Source organism: Thalassophryne amazonica, chromosome 11 (assembly GCF_902500255.1).
Source record: "Thalassophryne amazonica chromosome 11, fThaAma1.1, whole genome shotgun sequence".
Taxonomy (NCBI): Eukaryota; Metazoa; Chordata; class Actinopteri; order Batrachoidiformes; family Batrachoididae; genus Thalassophryne; species Thalassophryne amazonica.
Genome location: NC_047113.1, coordinates 97280002 through 97296345, shown reverse-complemented (window position 1 = coordinate 97296345; position 16344 = coordinate 97280002). Strand labels below are relative to the sequence as shown.

Here is a 16344-nt window from a genome sequence, read left to right as displayed (position 1 = left end):
TGTTCCTGAACCCACGCGATACGTTCCTTTACACAATGATGTCAGTTTTTAATGCAGTGCCGCCTGAGGGATCAAAGGTCACGGGCATTCAATGTTGGTTTTCGCCCTTGTGACTTACGTGTAGAAAGTTCTCCAGATTCTCTAAATCTGATTATATTATGGACTGTACATGATGGAATCCCTAAATTTATTGCAATTGAATGTTGAGAAACATTGTTCTTAAACTGTTGGGCTATTTTTTCATGCAGTTGTCCACAAAGTGGTGATCTTCGCCCCATCTTTGTTTGTGAACGGCTGAGAATTTTGGGGATGCTCCTTTTATACCCAATCATGACACTCACCTGTTTGCAATTAGGTGTTCTTTGAGCATTCATCAACTTTCCCACTCTTTTGTTGCCCCGTCCCAACTTTTTTGAAATGTGTTTCAAAATGTGCAAATATTTGCACAAAACAACAAAGTTTATCAGTTTGAACATTAAATATATTGTCTTTGTGGTGTATTCAGTTGAATTTAGGATGAAGAGGATTTGCAAATCATTGTATTCTGTTTTTATTTACATTTTACACAACGTCCCATCTTCTTTGGTATTGCGGTTGTACTTATGTGAAGCTCCTTGAGGCAGCTTTGTTGTGATTTGGAGCTATACAAATAAAATAATTTGAATTGAAATTGATAGTACTCCTCTGGGTTCCACTGCACTGCAAGGTGTATTTGAAGATATGCATCATTTGATATTCTACTTAAAATTAGGTGTGTTTTTCTCCACCTAGCAGTTGACTTTCCCCTGCAGGCAACCCGCCAACACACGGCGCTTGAGCTTAGCAAGTTAACACTGAGGAGCAAAGCAGCACTCACTAAGATCAGCCACATGTGTGGACGCACACGTCTGCTTCACTTAATCTAGTGACCATGGGCACAATTTGGTGGGGGTTAGGGGGGACATGTCCCTTTCCACCTTTTCAACCAGGGGGGGCAGAATATGGTATGCCCCCCCCCCACCTTCTGACATATATCTGTGTACTTGAAACATGCTATGCCAGTCTTATGTGCAAACCATGTCAGTCTTATGTGCAAACCCATGTCAGAATAGTATCTTTGTTTCTGCAAGTTTGTATTTTTAGCAGCATTGACTTGTTTACAACACTGTTTCTTGTTTGTCACATTCGTAATTTTCTGGGACTGCATTTGCCCAGATTTGAAACCAAAAATAGTTGCCTCTAGGAACTCGTGTCTACACATAAGTATCAATGGACCATATGCTAATTTACTGAATTCTGAAAGTTAGAAAAGGAAATCAGAAAAGCTATCTGGGACCTCAGAAAGCCCATCTGCAGGTATTGCTTGATCTCCAACATCAGTCTATTCAAGCGAAATTATGTTCAGTATGAGTGTTGTCATTAGTGCCACTTCGAAAATTAAATTCATGATAAGTAATTTATCCTAAACTTATGATCTGTTGTTTTTTCAAACTTATGCAAAAACAAATCTTGAGAAAAAAAAATACAGTATGCGATAGTTAATAATTATTAAGAGCCTGTTCTTAATAGCCTATGGGCTTTGGCCCTGCGGGCCTCGCACTTTGTCCCCCCCAATTTATTGTTCTAAATTGCGCCCTTGCTAGTGACAAATCATAATCGGACGTTGTCCGATTCTTCATCTGACATACTTCTGCAGCGGCTGAAGATGACCCTGCGACCGCTGCGACTTATGGTCTGCAATAGAGTGAAGGACAACAAAAACAACCCGAGATTTCTGACGTCCGCTAATCCTGATCCAGATCAACTCCAAAATTTAGTGGAGTCTTCCATGGCTTAATATCTATCTGTGGTGTAAATTTGGTGGGAATCCGTGCAGTAGTTTTGACGTAATCCTGCAGATAGTCAGACAAATAAATAAATAAACGCTGATGAATTTATTATGTCCTTGGCGGACGTAAAAATGTGCGGTAAATAGAACTAAAATGCACAGTACATGACATTAGTCATAGAATGGGACAAATGATGAAACTCCTGTGACATACAATCCACCAATCAAATGACAAGGGTCTATTTGGTGTTACATTTTGTTGAATGTGGAATGGGGATGACTGTTCTGATGTGCAGGCAGAATATTTGTCCTTAATGGTTTTCTCCAGTGGGATTGTCAGAAATGTGGAGTCCACAGAAACACTGTCTCTTCTGTCCAGCTCTGAAGACCAGGACTGCCTGCAGGGCCGACATCAGCGCTCCCCTGTCCTGTTTGGTGTGGACTTCATGTCAGGATGCACCTTAAAGTAGGACAATAACATCTTCTTTATTCCAAAAATTACAGTGGAACTAACATCATATTAACCTGAAGACAAATGAGGGAATTATGTAAGAAAATACTTTTGTGCATCAGGTTAGTTTCTCTATGTAAAACTGGTTCGGGAAAGGGTTGAGAGTTTGGTTTTCATTGCAGCTGCAGACTCCACCAGGTGATTAGCAGTGCTTTGAGTAGAGGGGAGGAGCTTATCACTGACATCACCTGTGGATGTGATTGGTTGGAATGAAACCCTGCACCTTCACAGCCCTGCCTGGAACCAGATTGAGACCACTGCTTTGTGTTTTCAGAAATCTACATTGTCTCTGCAGATTGGAGGATGCTGCAAACTGCTCCTTGGTTTCCCAAGTGCTTCTAAGTGTTCTGCAGGGCCCAGACTATCCACAGTATGTTGCTGCCTTTGGGTCCTCTCCCTTAAACAATTCCATGGACTGGGTACCCATCAGTAAATTCAGTCCAGAGGTACATTGAAAGTAGGCTTTAGATAACTTTTAGACAATTACTGGATGTAGAAGAAATGAAATTTAACATGAAATAATAATGATCTCAAATGGTAACATCTGTTTCAAAACATATCACAGTATGGTCTGTTTTTGATGTGACTGAGGCTTATTCTGGACATATACAGTAAACTCACATGTAATGGATTCAGATGGACCATAAAATTTTGTCCATTATAGTCTAAATCATTCACCACTTTAGTGAGAGCTGTCTCTGTGGTATATGTTGTAAAAGCAGACTGCAGTGGCTCAAAACGGTTATTTTCAGTAAGGTGGTCCACAAGTTGCTGTGAAACCACTTTTTCCAGAATTTTAGAGCAAAATGATAGATTTGATATCGGCCTATAGTTTTTCAGTATACTAGGGTTACGATTAGATTTCTTAAGTAATGTTTTAATCCCTGCAGATTTGAATGTAATGATGTATGTAATGACATATTGATCATTTCCAGCACAGTCTGCCCAGTGCTTTTAGCAGATGTTGCAAGTTCCGTGAGCACACCAAGTGAGATGCTATCAAATTCTGTAAATCTGGGTAATACCTCAGTAAAGGCACCCACCTCAATAACAGGATGTAGTGGCTGGATTAAGGCATGCAGGAATATATTTAACCTAATGTCATCTATTTTCTTCTCAAAGTAATCTAAAAAATCTTTGGCTGTAAAAAGAGAGTGAATCACAGGTGGTTGTCCATGAGTAAGTGTTGCCACCGTGTCCAACAAGAACTTTGAATTATGCTTGTTTTTGTTGATCAAATCAGAGTAATAGGTCTGCTTTGTAGCCACTAATAGATGCTTATAGTTTAAGATAGCATCATGCCAGGAGAGCTGGAATACCTCTAGTTTTAAACTGCATCATTTTCAGACCTTTAGCCTTATGCTTGAGGCCACATAAGTAATCACTGAACCAGGGTGACTCTGTTTTGGGGGGACATGGTTTTAATACATCTGGAGCAATCAAGATAAGTGTGGCTGATAGATATCAGGCAGTCTGGCTCCAAGTTCAATTGTAGTTGAAGAGTTGACGTGTTGCCATAATGATAAACAAGATTCTTGTTCCAGTAAACACGGCAGTGAGACTGTAAACTTAATTAAGTGAGTGATCAGAGGCTACTGATGCAAGAGGCATGATGTCAATATTTGGGACAGCGATACCGTGCATAAGGACGAAATCCAGAGCCACCCAATTAATCATTGAACTAAGGTGACTGTGTTTTGGGGCCATGGTTTTAATATAGGTGGAGCAATCAAGTCGAGTGTAGCTTTGAGCTCTGAGTTTAAATTGTCCACAAGACTCCACTAAATGGTCATTTTCCAAATGTGAATCTAAGATATCAGGCAGTCTGGCTTTGAGTTCAATTGCAGTTGAAGAATTTATGTGTCGCCACAATGATAAATAAGGTTGTTCCACTAAACACGGCAGCAAAACTGTAAACTTAATAAGCGAGTGATCAGAGACCACTGACGTAAAAGGCACGATGTTAGTATTTGTGACAGCAATACCATGTGTGAGAACCAAATCCATGGTATTTCCACTAATGTGTGTCGAAGCTTGAATGCATTGCTGTAATCCTAGTACATTTGCAGATGGGGTCACAAGACTTATTTATATGAATGTTGAAATCACGACAATCAGAATGTTATCTGCTTGGGTTGACAAATTAGAGATAAACTCACAAAATTCATTTAAGAATTCAGAATATGGGCCAGGAGGCCTATATACAGTGACAAAGTAACATGGTTCAGTTTTATTCTTCTGACCTTGGCTATACATAGTGTCATGGGTAGAGCAGATGTTCAAACAAATCATTTTTTTTGGCCCCCAACAGCTTGTAAACTAAACCCAGATTTATAACTTAGAGCATCACCTCCACCTTGCTTCGTATCACGAGGGACATGACTAAATGTGTATGTCGGTGGACAGGCCTCATTTAAGGGGAGGACAGCAGTAAGTTTAAGCCAGGTTTCACATAAACCAGTCATATCTAAGTGGCAATCCATAATTACATGGTTCATCAACAGTGGTTTTGAGCACAGTGACTTTATGTTAATGAGGCCCAGACTAAGGACCTCAGTGGGGTTGACAACTGGCCTGTTGGGGTTTGGGGGTGGTTCCACAGTGGCATATATAAGATGGCGAGAAGTAGGTTTAGGTTTAAACTTAAATTTAATCCTAAAATGAAACCTATTTCATTTTAGGATTGTCCCCTTGCTCTTTACGCACTGAAAGTCCTCCTGAATCCTTCAATCTTTTGATGGTCTTACAGTGCATCCGGAAAGTATTTACAATCAATGCTCCTCAAAGAAAAATTTGAAGAGCTTTATCTATTTCTACATCTGCAGTGCACACTGTGCATCTGGAAAGTATTCATAGCGTGAATACTTTTTCCACATTTTGTTACATTACAGCTTTATTCCAAAATGGATAAAATTAATTTTTTCTCAAACGTCGACACACAGTACCCCATAATAGCAATATGAAAAAAAACTTTTTTTTTGGTTTTTGCAAATTTATTAATTAAAAAAACCCCTAAGAAATCACATTTAAAAATGTTTCTCAAAGCTGTTTAAAAATTATCCCAAACTCTAATAAGATAAGATCAACTTCATTTATGGCAACGGAAATTATTTTGCCAGAGTACAGAAACAGTGAACTTTTTTTTTTTCTTTTGGGGAGTTTTAACATTTGAGAAAAACTGGACGAGAATATATAAAGGTTTCACTTTCTGAATTAACTGACAAATAATATTGACCTTTTTCATGATACTCTTTTTTTTTTAGATGCATTTTGTGTGTATAATAGTTTGTTGTTGTTTGCAAACAGGACATTTTATTTGGCTTTTACAGGAATCCCAGAGTTGCAACATTCCATTGTCTCTTAATTTGGTCATCAAATGGACTAAATACGGATCTTTTGTGAATCCTCAAGCTTAGATCGTGAGTATCAAGGAAGTCATCCACACCAACACCAACACCTTGGTGAGTAACACCAATCCTAGCAGGTCATAATGCATTCATACTTTTGAATCAGTGTGTTCTTATATCAGCCCCGGTGTCATGGGCGGGCCTTAGGATGCCTTGCACGCCCTCGCAGGCAGTTGGGCCCGCCTTGGAATGACAAGCTTGTCAATCACCCACCTACCAAAAAAAAAAAAAAAATAATTACAGGGTACCATGACTAGAAACAATTTGTACAAATTTACAATGTAGATGAGTCATAATAATATTGATAAAAACAATGTGCTTTATCAAATTTTTACTAAAATATGAAATGAAAATGAAATGATCTGGGTAAAACGGAAACATAACAGAAATTATATGTGTAGAGTGTTGAATACTTACAGAAGCACATTGCATTCACCGGATCAAAAAAACATTAGACATCGTAATTAAGAGAAAAGATCTTATGAGATCTTTTCTCTTAATTACAAAATCAGATGAGTATTTTTTTTTTTTAATCCAGTGAATGCAGTGTGCTTACTGAACCCAGCTGTGAAAGACATTGAGAAATGAAAAAAAAAAACTGCTAAACTAAAAGATGGATATACAGCATTTCTCTAATCAAGGAGGGTCCTCGATTAGAGTGAAATAAACAGTGAATTTTAGCGTTACGGATGACACACTGGATATGAGTTGCGTGTAGCCTGTACAGTAGTGTTCAGAATAATAGTAGTGCTATGTGACTAAAAAGATTAATCCAGGTTTTGAGTATATTTCTTATTGTTACATGGGAAACAAGGTACCAGTAGATTAAGTAGATTCTCACAAATCCAACAAGACCAAGCATTCATGATATGCACACTCTTAAGGCTATGAAATTGGGCTATTAGTAAAAAAAAAAAAAGTAGAAAAGGGGGTGTTCACAATAATAGTAGCATCTGCTGTTGACGCTACAAACTCGAAACTATTATGTTCAAACCGCTTTTTTAGCAATCCTGTGAATCAACTAATAAACTAGTATTTAGTTGTATAACCACAGTTTTTCATGATTTCTTTACATCTGCGAGGCATTCGTTTTGTTGGTTTGGAACCAAGATTTTGCTCGTTTACTAGTGTGCTTGGGGTCATTGTCTTGTTGAAACACCCATTTCAAGGGCATGTCCTCTTCAGCATAAGGCAACATGACCTCTTCAAGTATTTTGACATATCCAAACTGATCCATGATGCCTGGTATGCGATATATAGGCCCAGCACCATAGTAGGAGAAACTGTTATGTGTGGGATGCGAGTTTGAACCCCGACCCAGCGTTTGACCGGACCCAGCGCAACAGAAGCAGAGATGGTTGGAATGAAAACAGATTTAATTAACAAACGGTGAATATAGTGAACAAAATAAATAATAACGTCGACGGTCTGTGAGGTGGAAGACACGGCCCGCTCCAGGCAGTTCAGAGAGGCTGGAAGTCACAGTGGCGTTTGATCAGGTGCAGAACCAGAACCACGTGACGGAGCTGGGTCTGGGGAAGAGGAGAGACAGAGGTGAGTCCAAACACTCTACAACGCCGACAGATATTTTCAAGGTGCTCACAGTCAGAATTTATACAGCAACAAACTTCCAGGCTTAATTTAGGGTCTGCATTCTCACCGGCAGGAGGTTCAAAACGCAAGCTGCGGGAGAAGCTGAACAAACAATTTACATAGCAGCTCAAACCGGGAGGCGCGAGGGAACCCCAAACCCGCAGGTTCTAATAATGAAAATTATAGAAACCAAATTACCTTAGGAAGTGTGCTGTCCCATTCTATCACCCCAATAGAGCGCTTCGCTCTCAGACTGCAGGCTTACTTGTAGTTCCTAGGGTTTTTAAGAGTAGAATGGGAGGCAGAGCCTTCAGCTTTCAGGCTCCTTTCCTCTGGAACCAGCTCCCAATTCAGATCAGGGAGACAGACACCCTCTCTACTTTTAAGATTAGGCTTAAAACTTTCCTTTTTGCTAAAGCTTATAGTTAGGGCTGGATCAGGTGACCCTGAACCATCCCTTAGTTATGCTGCTATAGATGTAGACTGCTGGGGGGTTCCCATGATGCACTGAGTGTTTCTTTCTCTTTTTGCTCTGTATGCACCACTCTGCATTTAATCATTAGTGATTGATCTCTGCTCCCCTCCACAGCATGTCTTTTTCCTGGTTCTCTCCCTCAGCCCCAACCAGTCCCAGCAGAAGACTGCCCCTCCCTGAGCCTGGTTCTGCTGGAGGTTTCTTCCTGTTAAAAGGGAGTTTTTCCTTCCCACTGTCGCCAAGTGCTTGCTCACAGGGGGTCGTTTTGACCGTTGGGCTTTTTCCGTAATTATTGTATGACTTTGCCTTACAATATTAAGCGCCTTGGGGCAACTGTTTGTTGTGATTTGGCGCTATATAAATAAAATTGAATTGATTTGATTCTGCACGTCTTTAATTTATCAGAGGGACTTTGCGGGGGATTCTTGCAAATAAATTAGCTTCACACAGGCATCTTGTAACTGTCACAACACTTACAGGTAACTCCAGACTGTCTTTGATCATCCTGGAGCTGATCAATGGTTGAGCCTTTGCCATTTTGGTTATTCCATCCATTTTGATGGCTGTTTTCCATTTTCTTCCACGCGGCTCTGGTTTTTTTGTCCATTTTAAAGCATAAGAGATCATTGTAGATGAACAGCCTATAATTTTTTGCACCTGCGTATAAGTTTTCCCCTCTCCAATCAACTTTTTAATCAAACTACGCTGTTCTTCTGAACAATGTCTTGAACGTCCCATTTTCCTCAGGCTTTCAAAGAGAAAAGCATGTTCAACAGGTGCTGGCTTCATCCTTAAATAGGGGACACCTGATTCACACCTGTTTGTTCCACAAAATTGATGAACTCACTGACTGAATGTCACACTACTATTATTGTGAACACCCCCTTTTCTACTTTTTTTTTACTAATAGCCCAATTTCACAGCCTTAAGAGTGTGCATATCATGAATGCTTGGTCTTGTTGGATTTGTGAGAATCTGCTGCATCTACTGGTACCTTGTTTCCCATGTAACAATAAGAAATATACTCAAAACCTGGATTAATCTTTTTAGTCACATAGCACTACTATTATTCTGAACACTACTGTACTTGTATTTGGTTCAAAAAGGAGGTGCATGAAGTTTTTAAATCCTTTTGGGTGGCCCGATATTAGAGGTGCATTTAAACTGTGCTCATTAGCCTGCGCTTTGTTCACATGAGTCAGACATAAAACGATTGCTTATCCTTCCTTCATAACATATGAGAAACGTGTTATGTTTCCACTAGGGATGTGGAGATTACTCGATACAAATCGGTATCGAGATACAAACGTGCGCGATGCAAGTGTATTGATTCATTCAGTGTGCATCATTTCAGTTGTCATCTGAAATCGTGATGCATTGGTCACTGCATGTTTGCATCGATTGTTTTTTTTCCAAGACACACAAGAATGCACCATCACTGATGGAAGCCTGAAAGCACATTTCTACCGCAACAAATCTATTTCCAAATGGAGACCCGCGAGAACACCAGCAAACAGTTGGAATAGGTTTTTGATGCGCCTAAAACATTTATATCAGGTCTTTGGAGATATTTTGGCTTTTCTTAAAGATGGGAAAGTTGACAAGATGCAGGTCGTTTGGAAAGAATCCCGTGGCCTCCGCTGCGCCAGTCGGCAAGACTGGTAAGAAAGTATCTTAAATGACTTTTGCCAAGGTGGTACTCTCTCAGTGAGTGACGTTGTTTTACTCTTTACTGTTTAAGTTCTGACAGTGTGATCAAACAGGTTCCACATATGAGGGAACTGATTCTTGTTCCTTAATGTTGCATCTGGTAAATTTGCTGCTTATAAGGAGTAAAACAAATCCTCTGCCTCTAGTAGAATCAGAAGAAGAAGAAGAAGAATACCATAGTACCATACTCAGTTGCAGCTTCTTATTTTCTATTTAAAGTTTTGGTATAATTTCTTTGCATCATGTTGAATCGGATATTATCGCACCAAATCGCATTGTGAGGAACTGAATCACCGTCATATCAAATCTCACTGAATCTGGAACAGGGGTGAATTGTATTGTATCGCATTGTATCATCGGTATCGCAAGATCGAGATGCGTATCGAATCGTTTTCAGTGATGAGATTCACATCCATAGTTTACACGTAAGCGGTTTTGGTGCGCTAGAGAGAGACCAGCCAGTTAGGTCATGGTGCCACTCCACTCTGATTGGCTGTCACCCCTGTACCTAAAAAAAAACAAAACAAAAAAACCCAAAATAGATTTGCATTATTCATAACATAAAAATCAGAAGTACTTTTTAACCTCTTAAATTAGGTCAAGGTTGGCCATCAACTTGTCCCAGGTTTGTGTCCCAAGAATGTTCCCTGTGAATTTGAATACTCTGGCAGTATGCCAAGTTATGCTGAGCACAGACGGATGGTCAGACAGATGCAAAGCCTTCACAATACCAGATGGACATATTTTGATGGCCTCGAGTAAAAACAAGTCGTCATAACACGACATCACACTCATGTAAACTCTGCAATCTCCGTAGCTGTTTGTTGTGAATGCCGTATAGTTTGAGACCAGTCATGGAAATGGACAATGTAATGTTTATTCACTTTATACATGCTTCCCTTAGGCAGTATTATTAGACGGTATTGTTTAAATTTTCATTGTTACGCAGATGATACCCAGCTTTATCTATCCATGAAGCCAGAGGACACACACCAATTAGCTAAACTGCAGGATTGTCTTACAGACATAAAGACATGGATGACCTCTAATTTCCTGCTTTTAAACTCAGATAAAACTGAAGTTATTGTACTTGGCCCCACAAATCTTAGAAACATGGTGTCTAATCAGATCCTTACTCTGGATGGCATTACCCTGACCTCTAGTAATACTGTGAGAAATCTTGGAGTCATTTTTGATCAGGATATGTCATTCAAAGCGCATATTAAACAAATATGTAGGACTGCTTTTTTGCATTTACGCAATATCTCTAAAATTAGAAAGGTCTTGTCTCAGAGTGATGCTGAAAAACTAATTCATGCATTTATTTCCTCTAGGCTGGACTATTGTAATTCATTATTATCAGGTTGTCCTAAAAGTTCCATAAAAAGCCTTCAGTTAATTCAAAATGCTGCAGCTAGAGTACTAACGGGGACTAGAAGGAGAGAACATATCTCACCCATATTGGCCCCTCTTCATTGGCTTCCTGTTAACTCTAGAATAGAATTTAAAATTCTTCTTCTTACTTATAAGGTTTTGAATAATCAGGTCCCATCTTATCTTAGGGACCTCGTAGTACCATATCACCCCAATAGAGCGCTTCGCTCTCAGACTGCAGGCTTACTTGTAGTTCCTAGGGTTTGTAAGAGTAGAATGGGAGGCAGAGCCTTCAGCTTTCAGGCTCCTCTCCTGTGGAACCAGCTCCCAATTCAGATCAGGGAGACGGACACCCTCTCTACTTTTAAGATTAGGCTTAAAACTTTCCTTTTTGCTAAAGCTTATAGTTAGGGCTGGATCGGGTGACCCTGAACCATCCCTTAGTTATGCTGCTATAGACGTAGACTGCTGGGGGGTTCCCAGCAGAAGACTGCCCCTCCCTGAGCCTGGTTCTGCTGGAGGTTTCTTCCTGTTAAAAGGGAGTTTTTCCTTCCCACTGTAGCCAAGTGCTTGCTCACAGGGGGTCGTTTTGACCGTTGGAGTTTTACATAATTATTGTATGGCTTTGCCTTACAATATAAGGCGCCTCGGGGCAACTGTTTGTTGTAATTTGGCGCTATATAAAAAAAAAATTGAATTGAATTGAATTAATCCCGGTGTGTCATCAGGTGGTCACTAACAGCCTAAGTTGAAGTTGGTTATGATTTCTGTGTGACATGTCCTTTAAGTACAAATTTGGAGTTTGAAATTTGAAAAGTGCACAGTGTTACAGGATGTGTGGTCACCAGACGCCCCTTCAGCACTCATTATTTTAATACCGCACCCAAACAAATGTTTGGAAGGGTGCAGTGCCCTGTCTGTGGTGGATTTTAGGGGAACATGACACATTGGTAGCATACCATGTGAAGATGTGCATGTGCATAGACACTTCAGCACAGAGGCTAACTGATAATTCATCAAAACATTTTGCTGCCACTGATAAAAAGGCGTGTCATCAACGGGTTTGAGGTTACACCAGTGACGTTATGATAACTTTGTGCTAATATAACTAAGTATTTAATTTCTGTGGTATTGTTGTCTGTTTGCTGTTGTACATTGAAATTGTACCGTTGTGTGTGGATGAGGTGATGTGTGCAGGGTGTGCTGTAACGTGCGTGTGGTTATTTGGGTGAGCATGTGCTCATCCAGTTGGAAGGTGTGAAGACAGAAGAGGCTGATAAGTGATGCAACAAAGCACATCAGAGATCTTTTATGTTACTCCGAGAAGTGCACAAGATTGAAACTGTAAGACGATGGTCCACCACAGTTTGAGTGGTTCACAGGGAAACACTGGAAGTAGTCTGGAGGACACACTGTCTTCATGCTTGTGTCTGTCTGTGTGTGGACATAATCTGAATCAGTAACAAGCCCTGATGGACACTTGATGTTTCCACCACAGGTACCTTCCAGGACAGTACATGAGCTTTATTGAATATCTTGGCGAGTTTTGTGTATAAGTGGATCTTAATTTGATTTTTTTTCTCTGCATGTCGGAGAAACAGTGATATTCCTCGGATAGATATCCAGAAGTGAGGAGAATTTGGAGTCGTATGGTCAAAGGTCAAGGAAACCATGGTCCATGTAACACTTTTTTGTGTATCTCAATATCCAAGAAGCTTATATGGATGACCGAAAGTAAATATTGATCAGCAAAATATTTGTGATTGATTTTTATGAATGATGTCACACAAAACTCAGATGATGAAGTTGCACATAGTCAGAAATTCAGTTCCATACATTTGTATATTTAGTTGTACTACATTTCTGTCAGTGTGTAGCTGATGGATTTTATTTATCTTGTGAACACATTAACTCATTCACATTAGTATTTCAAGGTGCCTAAAAGTTTTCCACAGTTTAGATTTTGTCGGTCGTGTGCATAAAGACGTTTGTGGATTAACTGTCGGCTGTGCCGTCTTTTCTCCACAGGCCCTGCTGTCTGGAGGCAGCAGCACCATGACAGTCACGACCTCAGTGACCTTTGTCTCAGTTTCTGCAGCTGCTGTCCCTGGTTTCAGAGCCACGCCCACCATTGATGCCAAACTGCCCTTTGATTTCTTCTTCCCTTTCGTGTGATGGTAGAAGTACAACCCCAATTCCAATGAAGTTGGGATGTTGTGTAAAATGTAAATAAAAACAGAATGCAATGATTTACAAATCCTCTTCATCTCGTTTCAAAAAAGCTGTGATAGTGGTATGTTTACCACTGTGTTACATCACTTTTCCTTCTAACAACACTCAATAAGCATTTGGGAACTGAGGACACTGATTGTTGAAGCTTTGTAGGTGGAATTCTTTCCCATTCTTGCTTGATGTATGACTTCAGTTGTTCAACAGTCCAGGGTCTCCGTTGTCGTATTTTGCGCTTCATAATGCGTCACACATTTTCAATGGGTGAGAGGTCTGGACTGCAGGCAGGCCAGTCTGGTACCCGCACTCTTTTACTATGAAGCCACGCTGTTGTAACACGTGCAGAATGTAGCTTGACATTGTTTTGCTGAAATAAGCAGGGACGTCCCTGAAAAAGACGGTGCTTGGATGGCAGCATGTGTTGCTCCAAAACCTGGATGTACCTTTCAGCATTGATGGTGCCGTCACAGATGTGTACGTTGCCCATGCCATGGGCACTAACACACATGTAGTTACTATCACAGATGCTGGCTTTTGGACTTTGCGCTGGTAACAGTCTGGATGGTCTTTTTCCTTTTTAGTCCGGAGGACACGACATCCATGATTTGCAAAAACAATTTGAAATGTGGACTCATCAGACCACAGCACACTTTTCCACTTTGTGTCTGTCCATTTCAAATGAGCTCGGGCCCAGCGAAGGTGGCGGCGTTTCTGGATGTTGTTGATGTATGGCTTTCTCTTTGCATGGTAGAGTTTTAACTTGCACTTGTAGATGTAACAATGAACTGTGTTAACTGACAATTGTTTTCTGAAGTGTTCCTGAACCCACGCGATAAGATCCTTTACACAATGATGTCAGTTTTTAATGCAGTGCCACCTGAAGGATCAAAGGTCAGTGGCATTCAGTGTTGGTTTTCGTCCTTGCCGCTTACGTGTAGAAAGTTCTCCAGATTCTCTAAATCTGATTATATTATGGACTGTAGATGATGGAGTCCCTAAATTCATTGCAGTTGAACGTTGAGAAACATTGTTCTTAAACTGTTGGACTATTTTTTCATGCAGTTCACAAAGTGGTGATCTTTGCTTGTGAAAGGCTGAACCTTTTGGGGAAGCTCCTTTTATACCCATTCGTGACACTCACCTGTTTCCAATTAGGTGTTCTTTGAGCATTCATCAACTTTCCCAGTCTTTTGTTGCCCTGTCCCAACTTTTTTGAAATGTGTTGCAGGCATCCATTTCAAAATGAACAAATATTGGCACAAAAACAACAAAGTTTATCAGTTTGAACATTAAATATCTTGTCTTTGTGGTGTATTCAGTTGAATATAGGTTGAAGAGGATTTGCAAATCATTGTATTCTGTTTTTATTTATATTTTACACGACCCAACTTCATTGGAATTGAGGTTGTACAACTTTGTTCTTTACAGGTTCCAGTCCAGCTCTGTTGTATTTATCATTCAGTTACTGTATAAACTATGTACATAGAACATAAAAAGGTCTTTATTAAATAGTTTTAATGAATGAAATGTCTTTTTTTTTACATTCCATTTCACACCATACACAACTGCCATTGGTTGAGATTTACTGTTTCATTTTCATGTCCATTAGCTAAAGGAAGTTCTCAGCCTTGAAGACTGACAGGCGCCACATCATGTTTTTGAGGAAAATAAGTATTTGAACACCCTGCGATTTTGCAAGTTCTCCCACTTACAAATCATGGAGGGGTCTGAAATTTTCATCTTAGGTGCATACAAATATACAAATAAATTATTTAAAAAAATCATACATTGTGATTTCCGGATTTTTTTTTAAGATTATATCTTTCACAGTGGACATGCACCTAAGATGAAAATTTCAGACCCCTCCATGATTTCTAAGTGGGAGAACTTGCAAAATCGCAGGGTGTTCAATTACTTATTTTCCTCAGTGTACGGCATCAGTGTTCGCACATTTCACATTGTAAATTACCCACATCTCATGGTTGTAGTTAACATTTGCGAAGGTAAATAAAGTACATTCACTGTCGAAAGCAGACACTTTACAATGATGACTTACATTCAACCATTCACACATTGACATAAGACTGCTGCCACACAAGGCAGTAAACTACACAAGAACAACTTCTGGATTAAGAGCCTTGACAGACCCAGTCTGGTGGCAGAACTGAACCTATGATGTTCTGATTACAAGGCCTTTGGCCTTTCATTTAGACCAAAAGTTTATTTATTTAACAACAAAATGTTCTCATCTAATGAAATAAAAATGGAGTGTAATAGTACCTGACATTTACTGGGAAGTTACAGTAAAATGGCCTTTAAAAACAGTTTTCTTTTCACACTGAACGTTTCCAAGTAAATGAATACTAGTGCGATGCATGTGGGGATCCATGGGCTCGAGATTGGGTAGTGTTTATAAAATAGGTAGCTGACATTTTTCAATGGTGGCAATAAATTATGCAGTTTCTATAATGAGTTGGAATGGCGAGCGGGTCCAGAATTTTTTTTAGAGCTTTAGACTTCAACAGATTTTAAAAGAACTCAGTTCTTTTATTTCTTGTTACTTATGTAATTTTTGAATGTTAGTTTACTGTCTTAATGTATTTTCAAATTGTTTAGGTTCTTGTTATATACACTATTATTAATTTGTGTATGTCGGGGACATGAACAAGCAAAGCTCTTCAGCACCTCTTAATTTCATTTAGGTCCTTCTTTTATTTCAGTAAATGCTTCTGGGGAGCATTAGCATGGCTAAAAACCTTCAGCTTCTCCCCGTCACTACAACCCTCTTAACCTCCTGCCACTTTAAGCATTTTTCAATGTAAATGTGAATTAATAAACAGAGAAGGTGGTGGAAGATATCAAACACACTACAGTTTTCACTCATGGTAACAGCAACATGATACAACTCAGTCACGGTAATGGCAAAATGACACAACCTGTGGGTCTAGTGGTTAAGCGTTGGGCTTGAAACCAGAGGATCCTCGGTTCAATTGAATTACAAAAAAATAAATCAGTAACACGAACAACACTGTTAAACTTATCATGTGGTACTTTAACGTTTCCCATAATGCCCCTGGCGGCCTCCTGCACTTCCCAGAGTGCCAGCAGAGTTTCGGCGTTTCACAGCAGGTGTAAACAATGACTAACGAGGATGTGGATGGTGTTGATCCAGCGAATTCATGGGTAATTATGATGACACGTTCTCCCAAATTGAGAGGGCTATCTAGAGGAGGTGTAG

General features: G+C 39.8%; 1 protein-coding gene across 1 annotated transcript in view; it reads left to right on the top strand.

Moving 5' to 3' along the window:
* Positions 1 to 13061, top strand: part of tctn1 (tectonic family member 1) — a 52780-nt gene extending 39719 nt beyond the window's left edge. Inside the window, 4 exon segments of the mRNA XM_034180972.1 lie at positions 2136 to 2273; positions 2614 to 2764; positions 5648 to 5779; positions 12906 to 13061. Of these exon segments, the coding sequence (XP_034036863.1) occupies positions 2136 to 2273; positions 2614 to 2764; positions 5648 to 5779; positions 12906 to 13052 (568 nt within the window). The 3' untranslated portion in view covers positions 13053 to 13061.
* The last annotated feature ends 3283 nt before the right edge of the window (positions 13062 to 16344 follow it).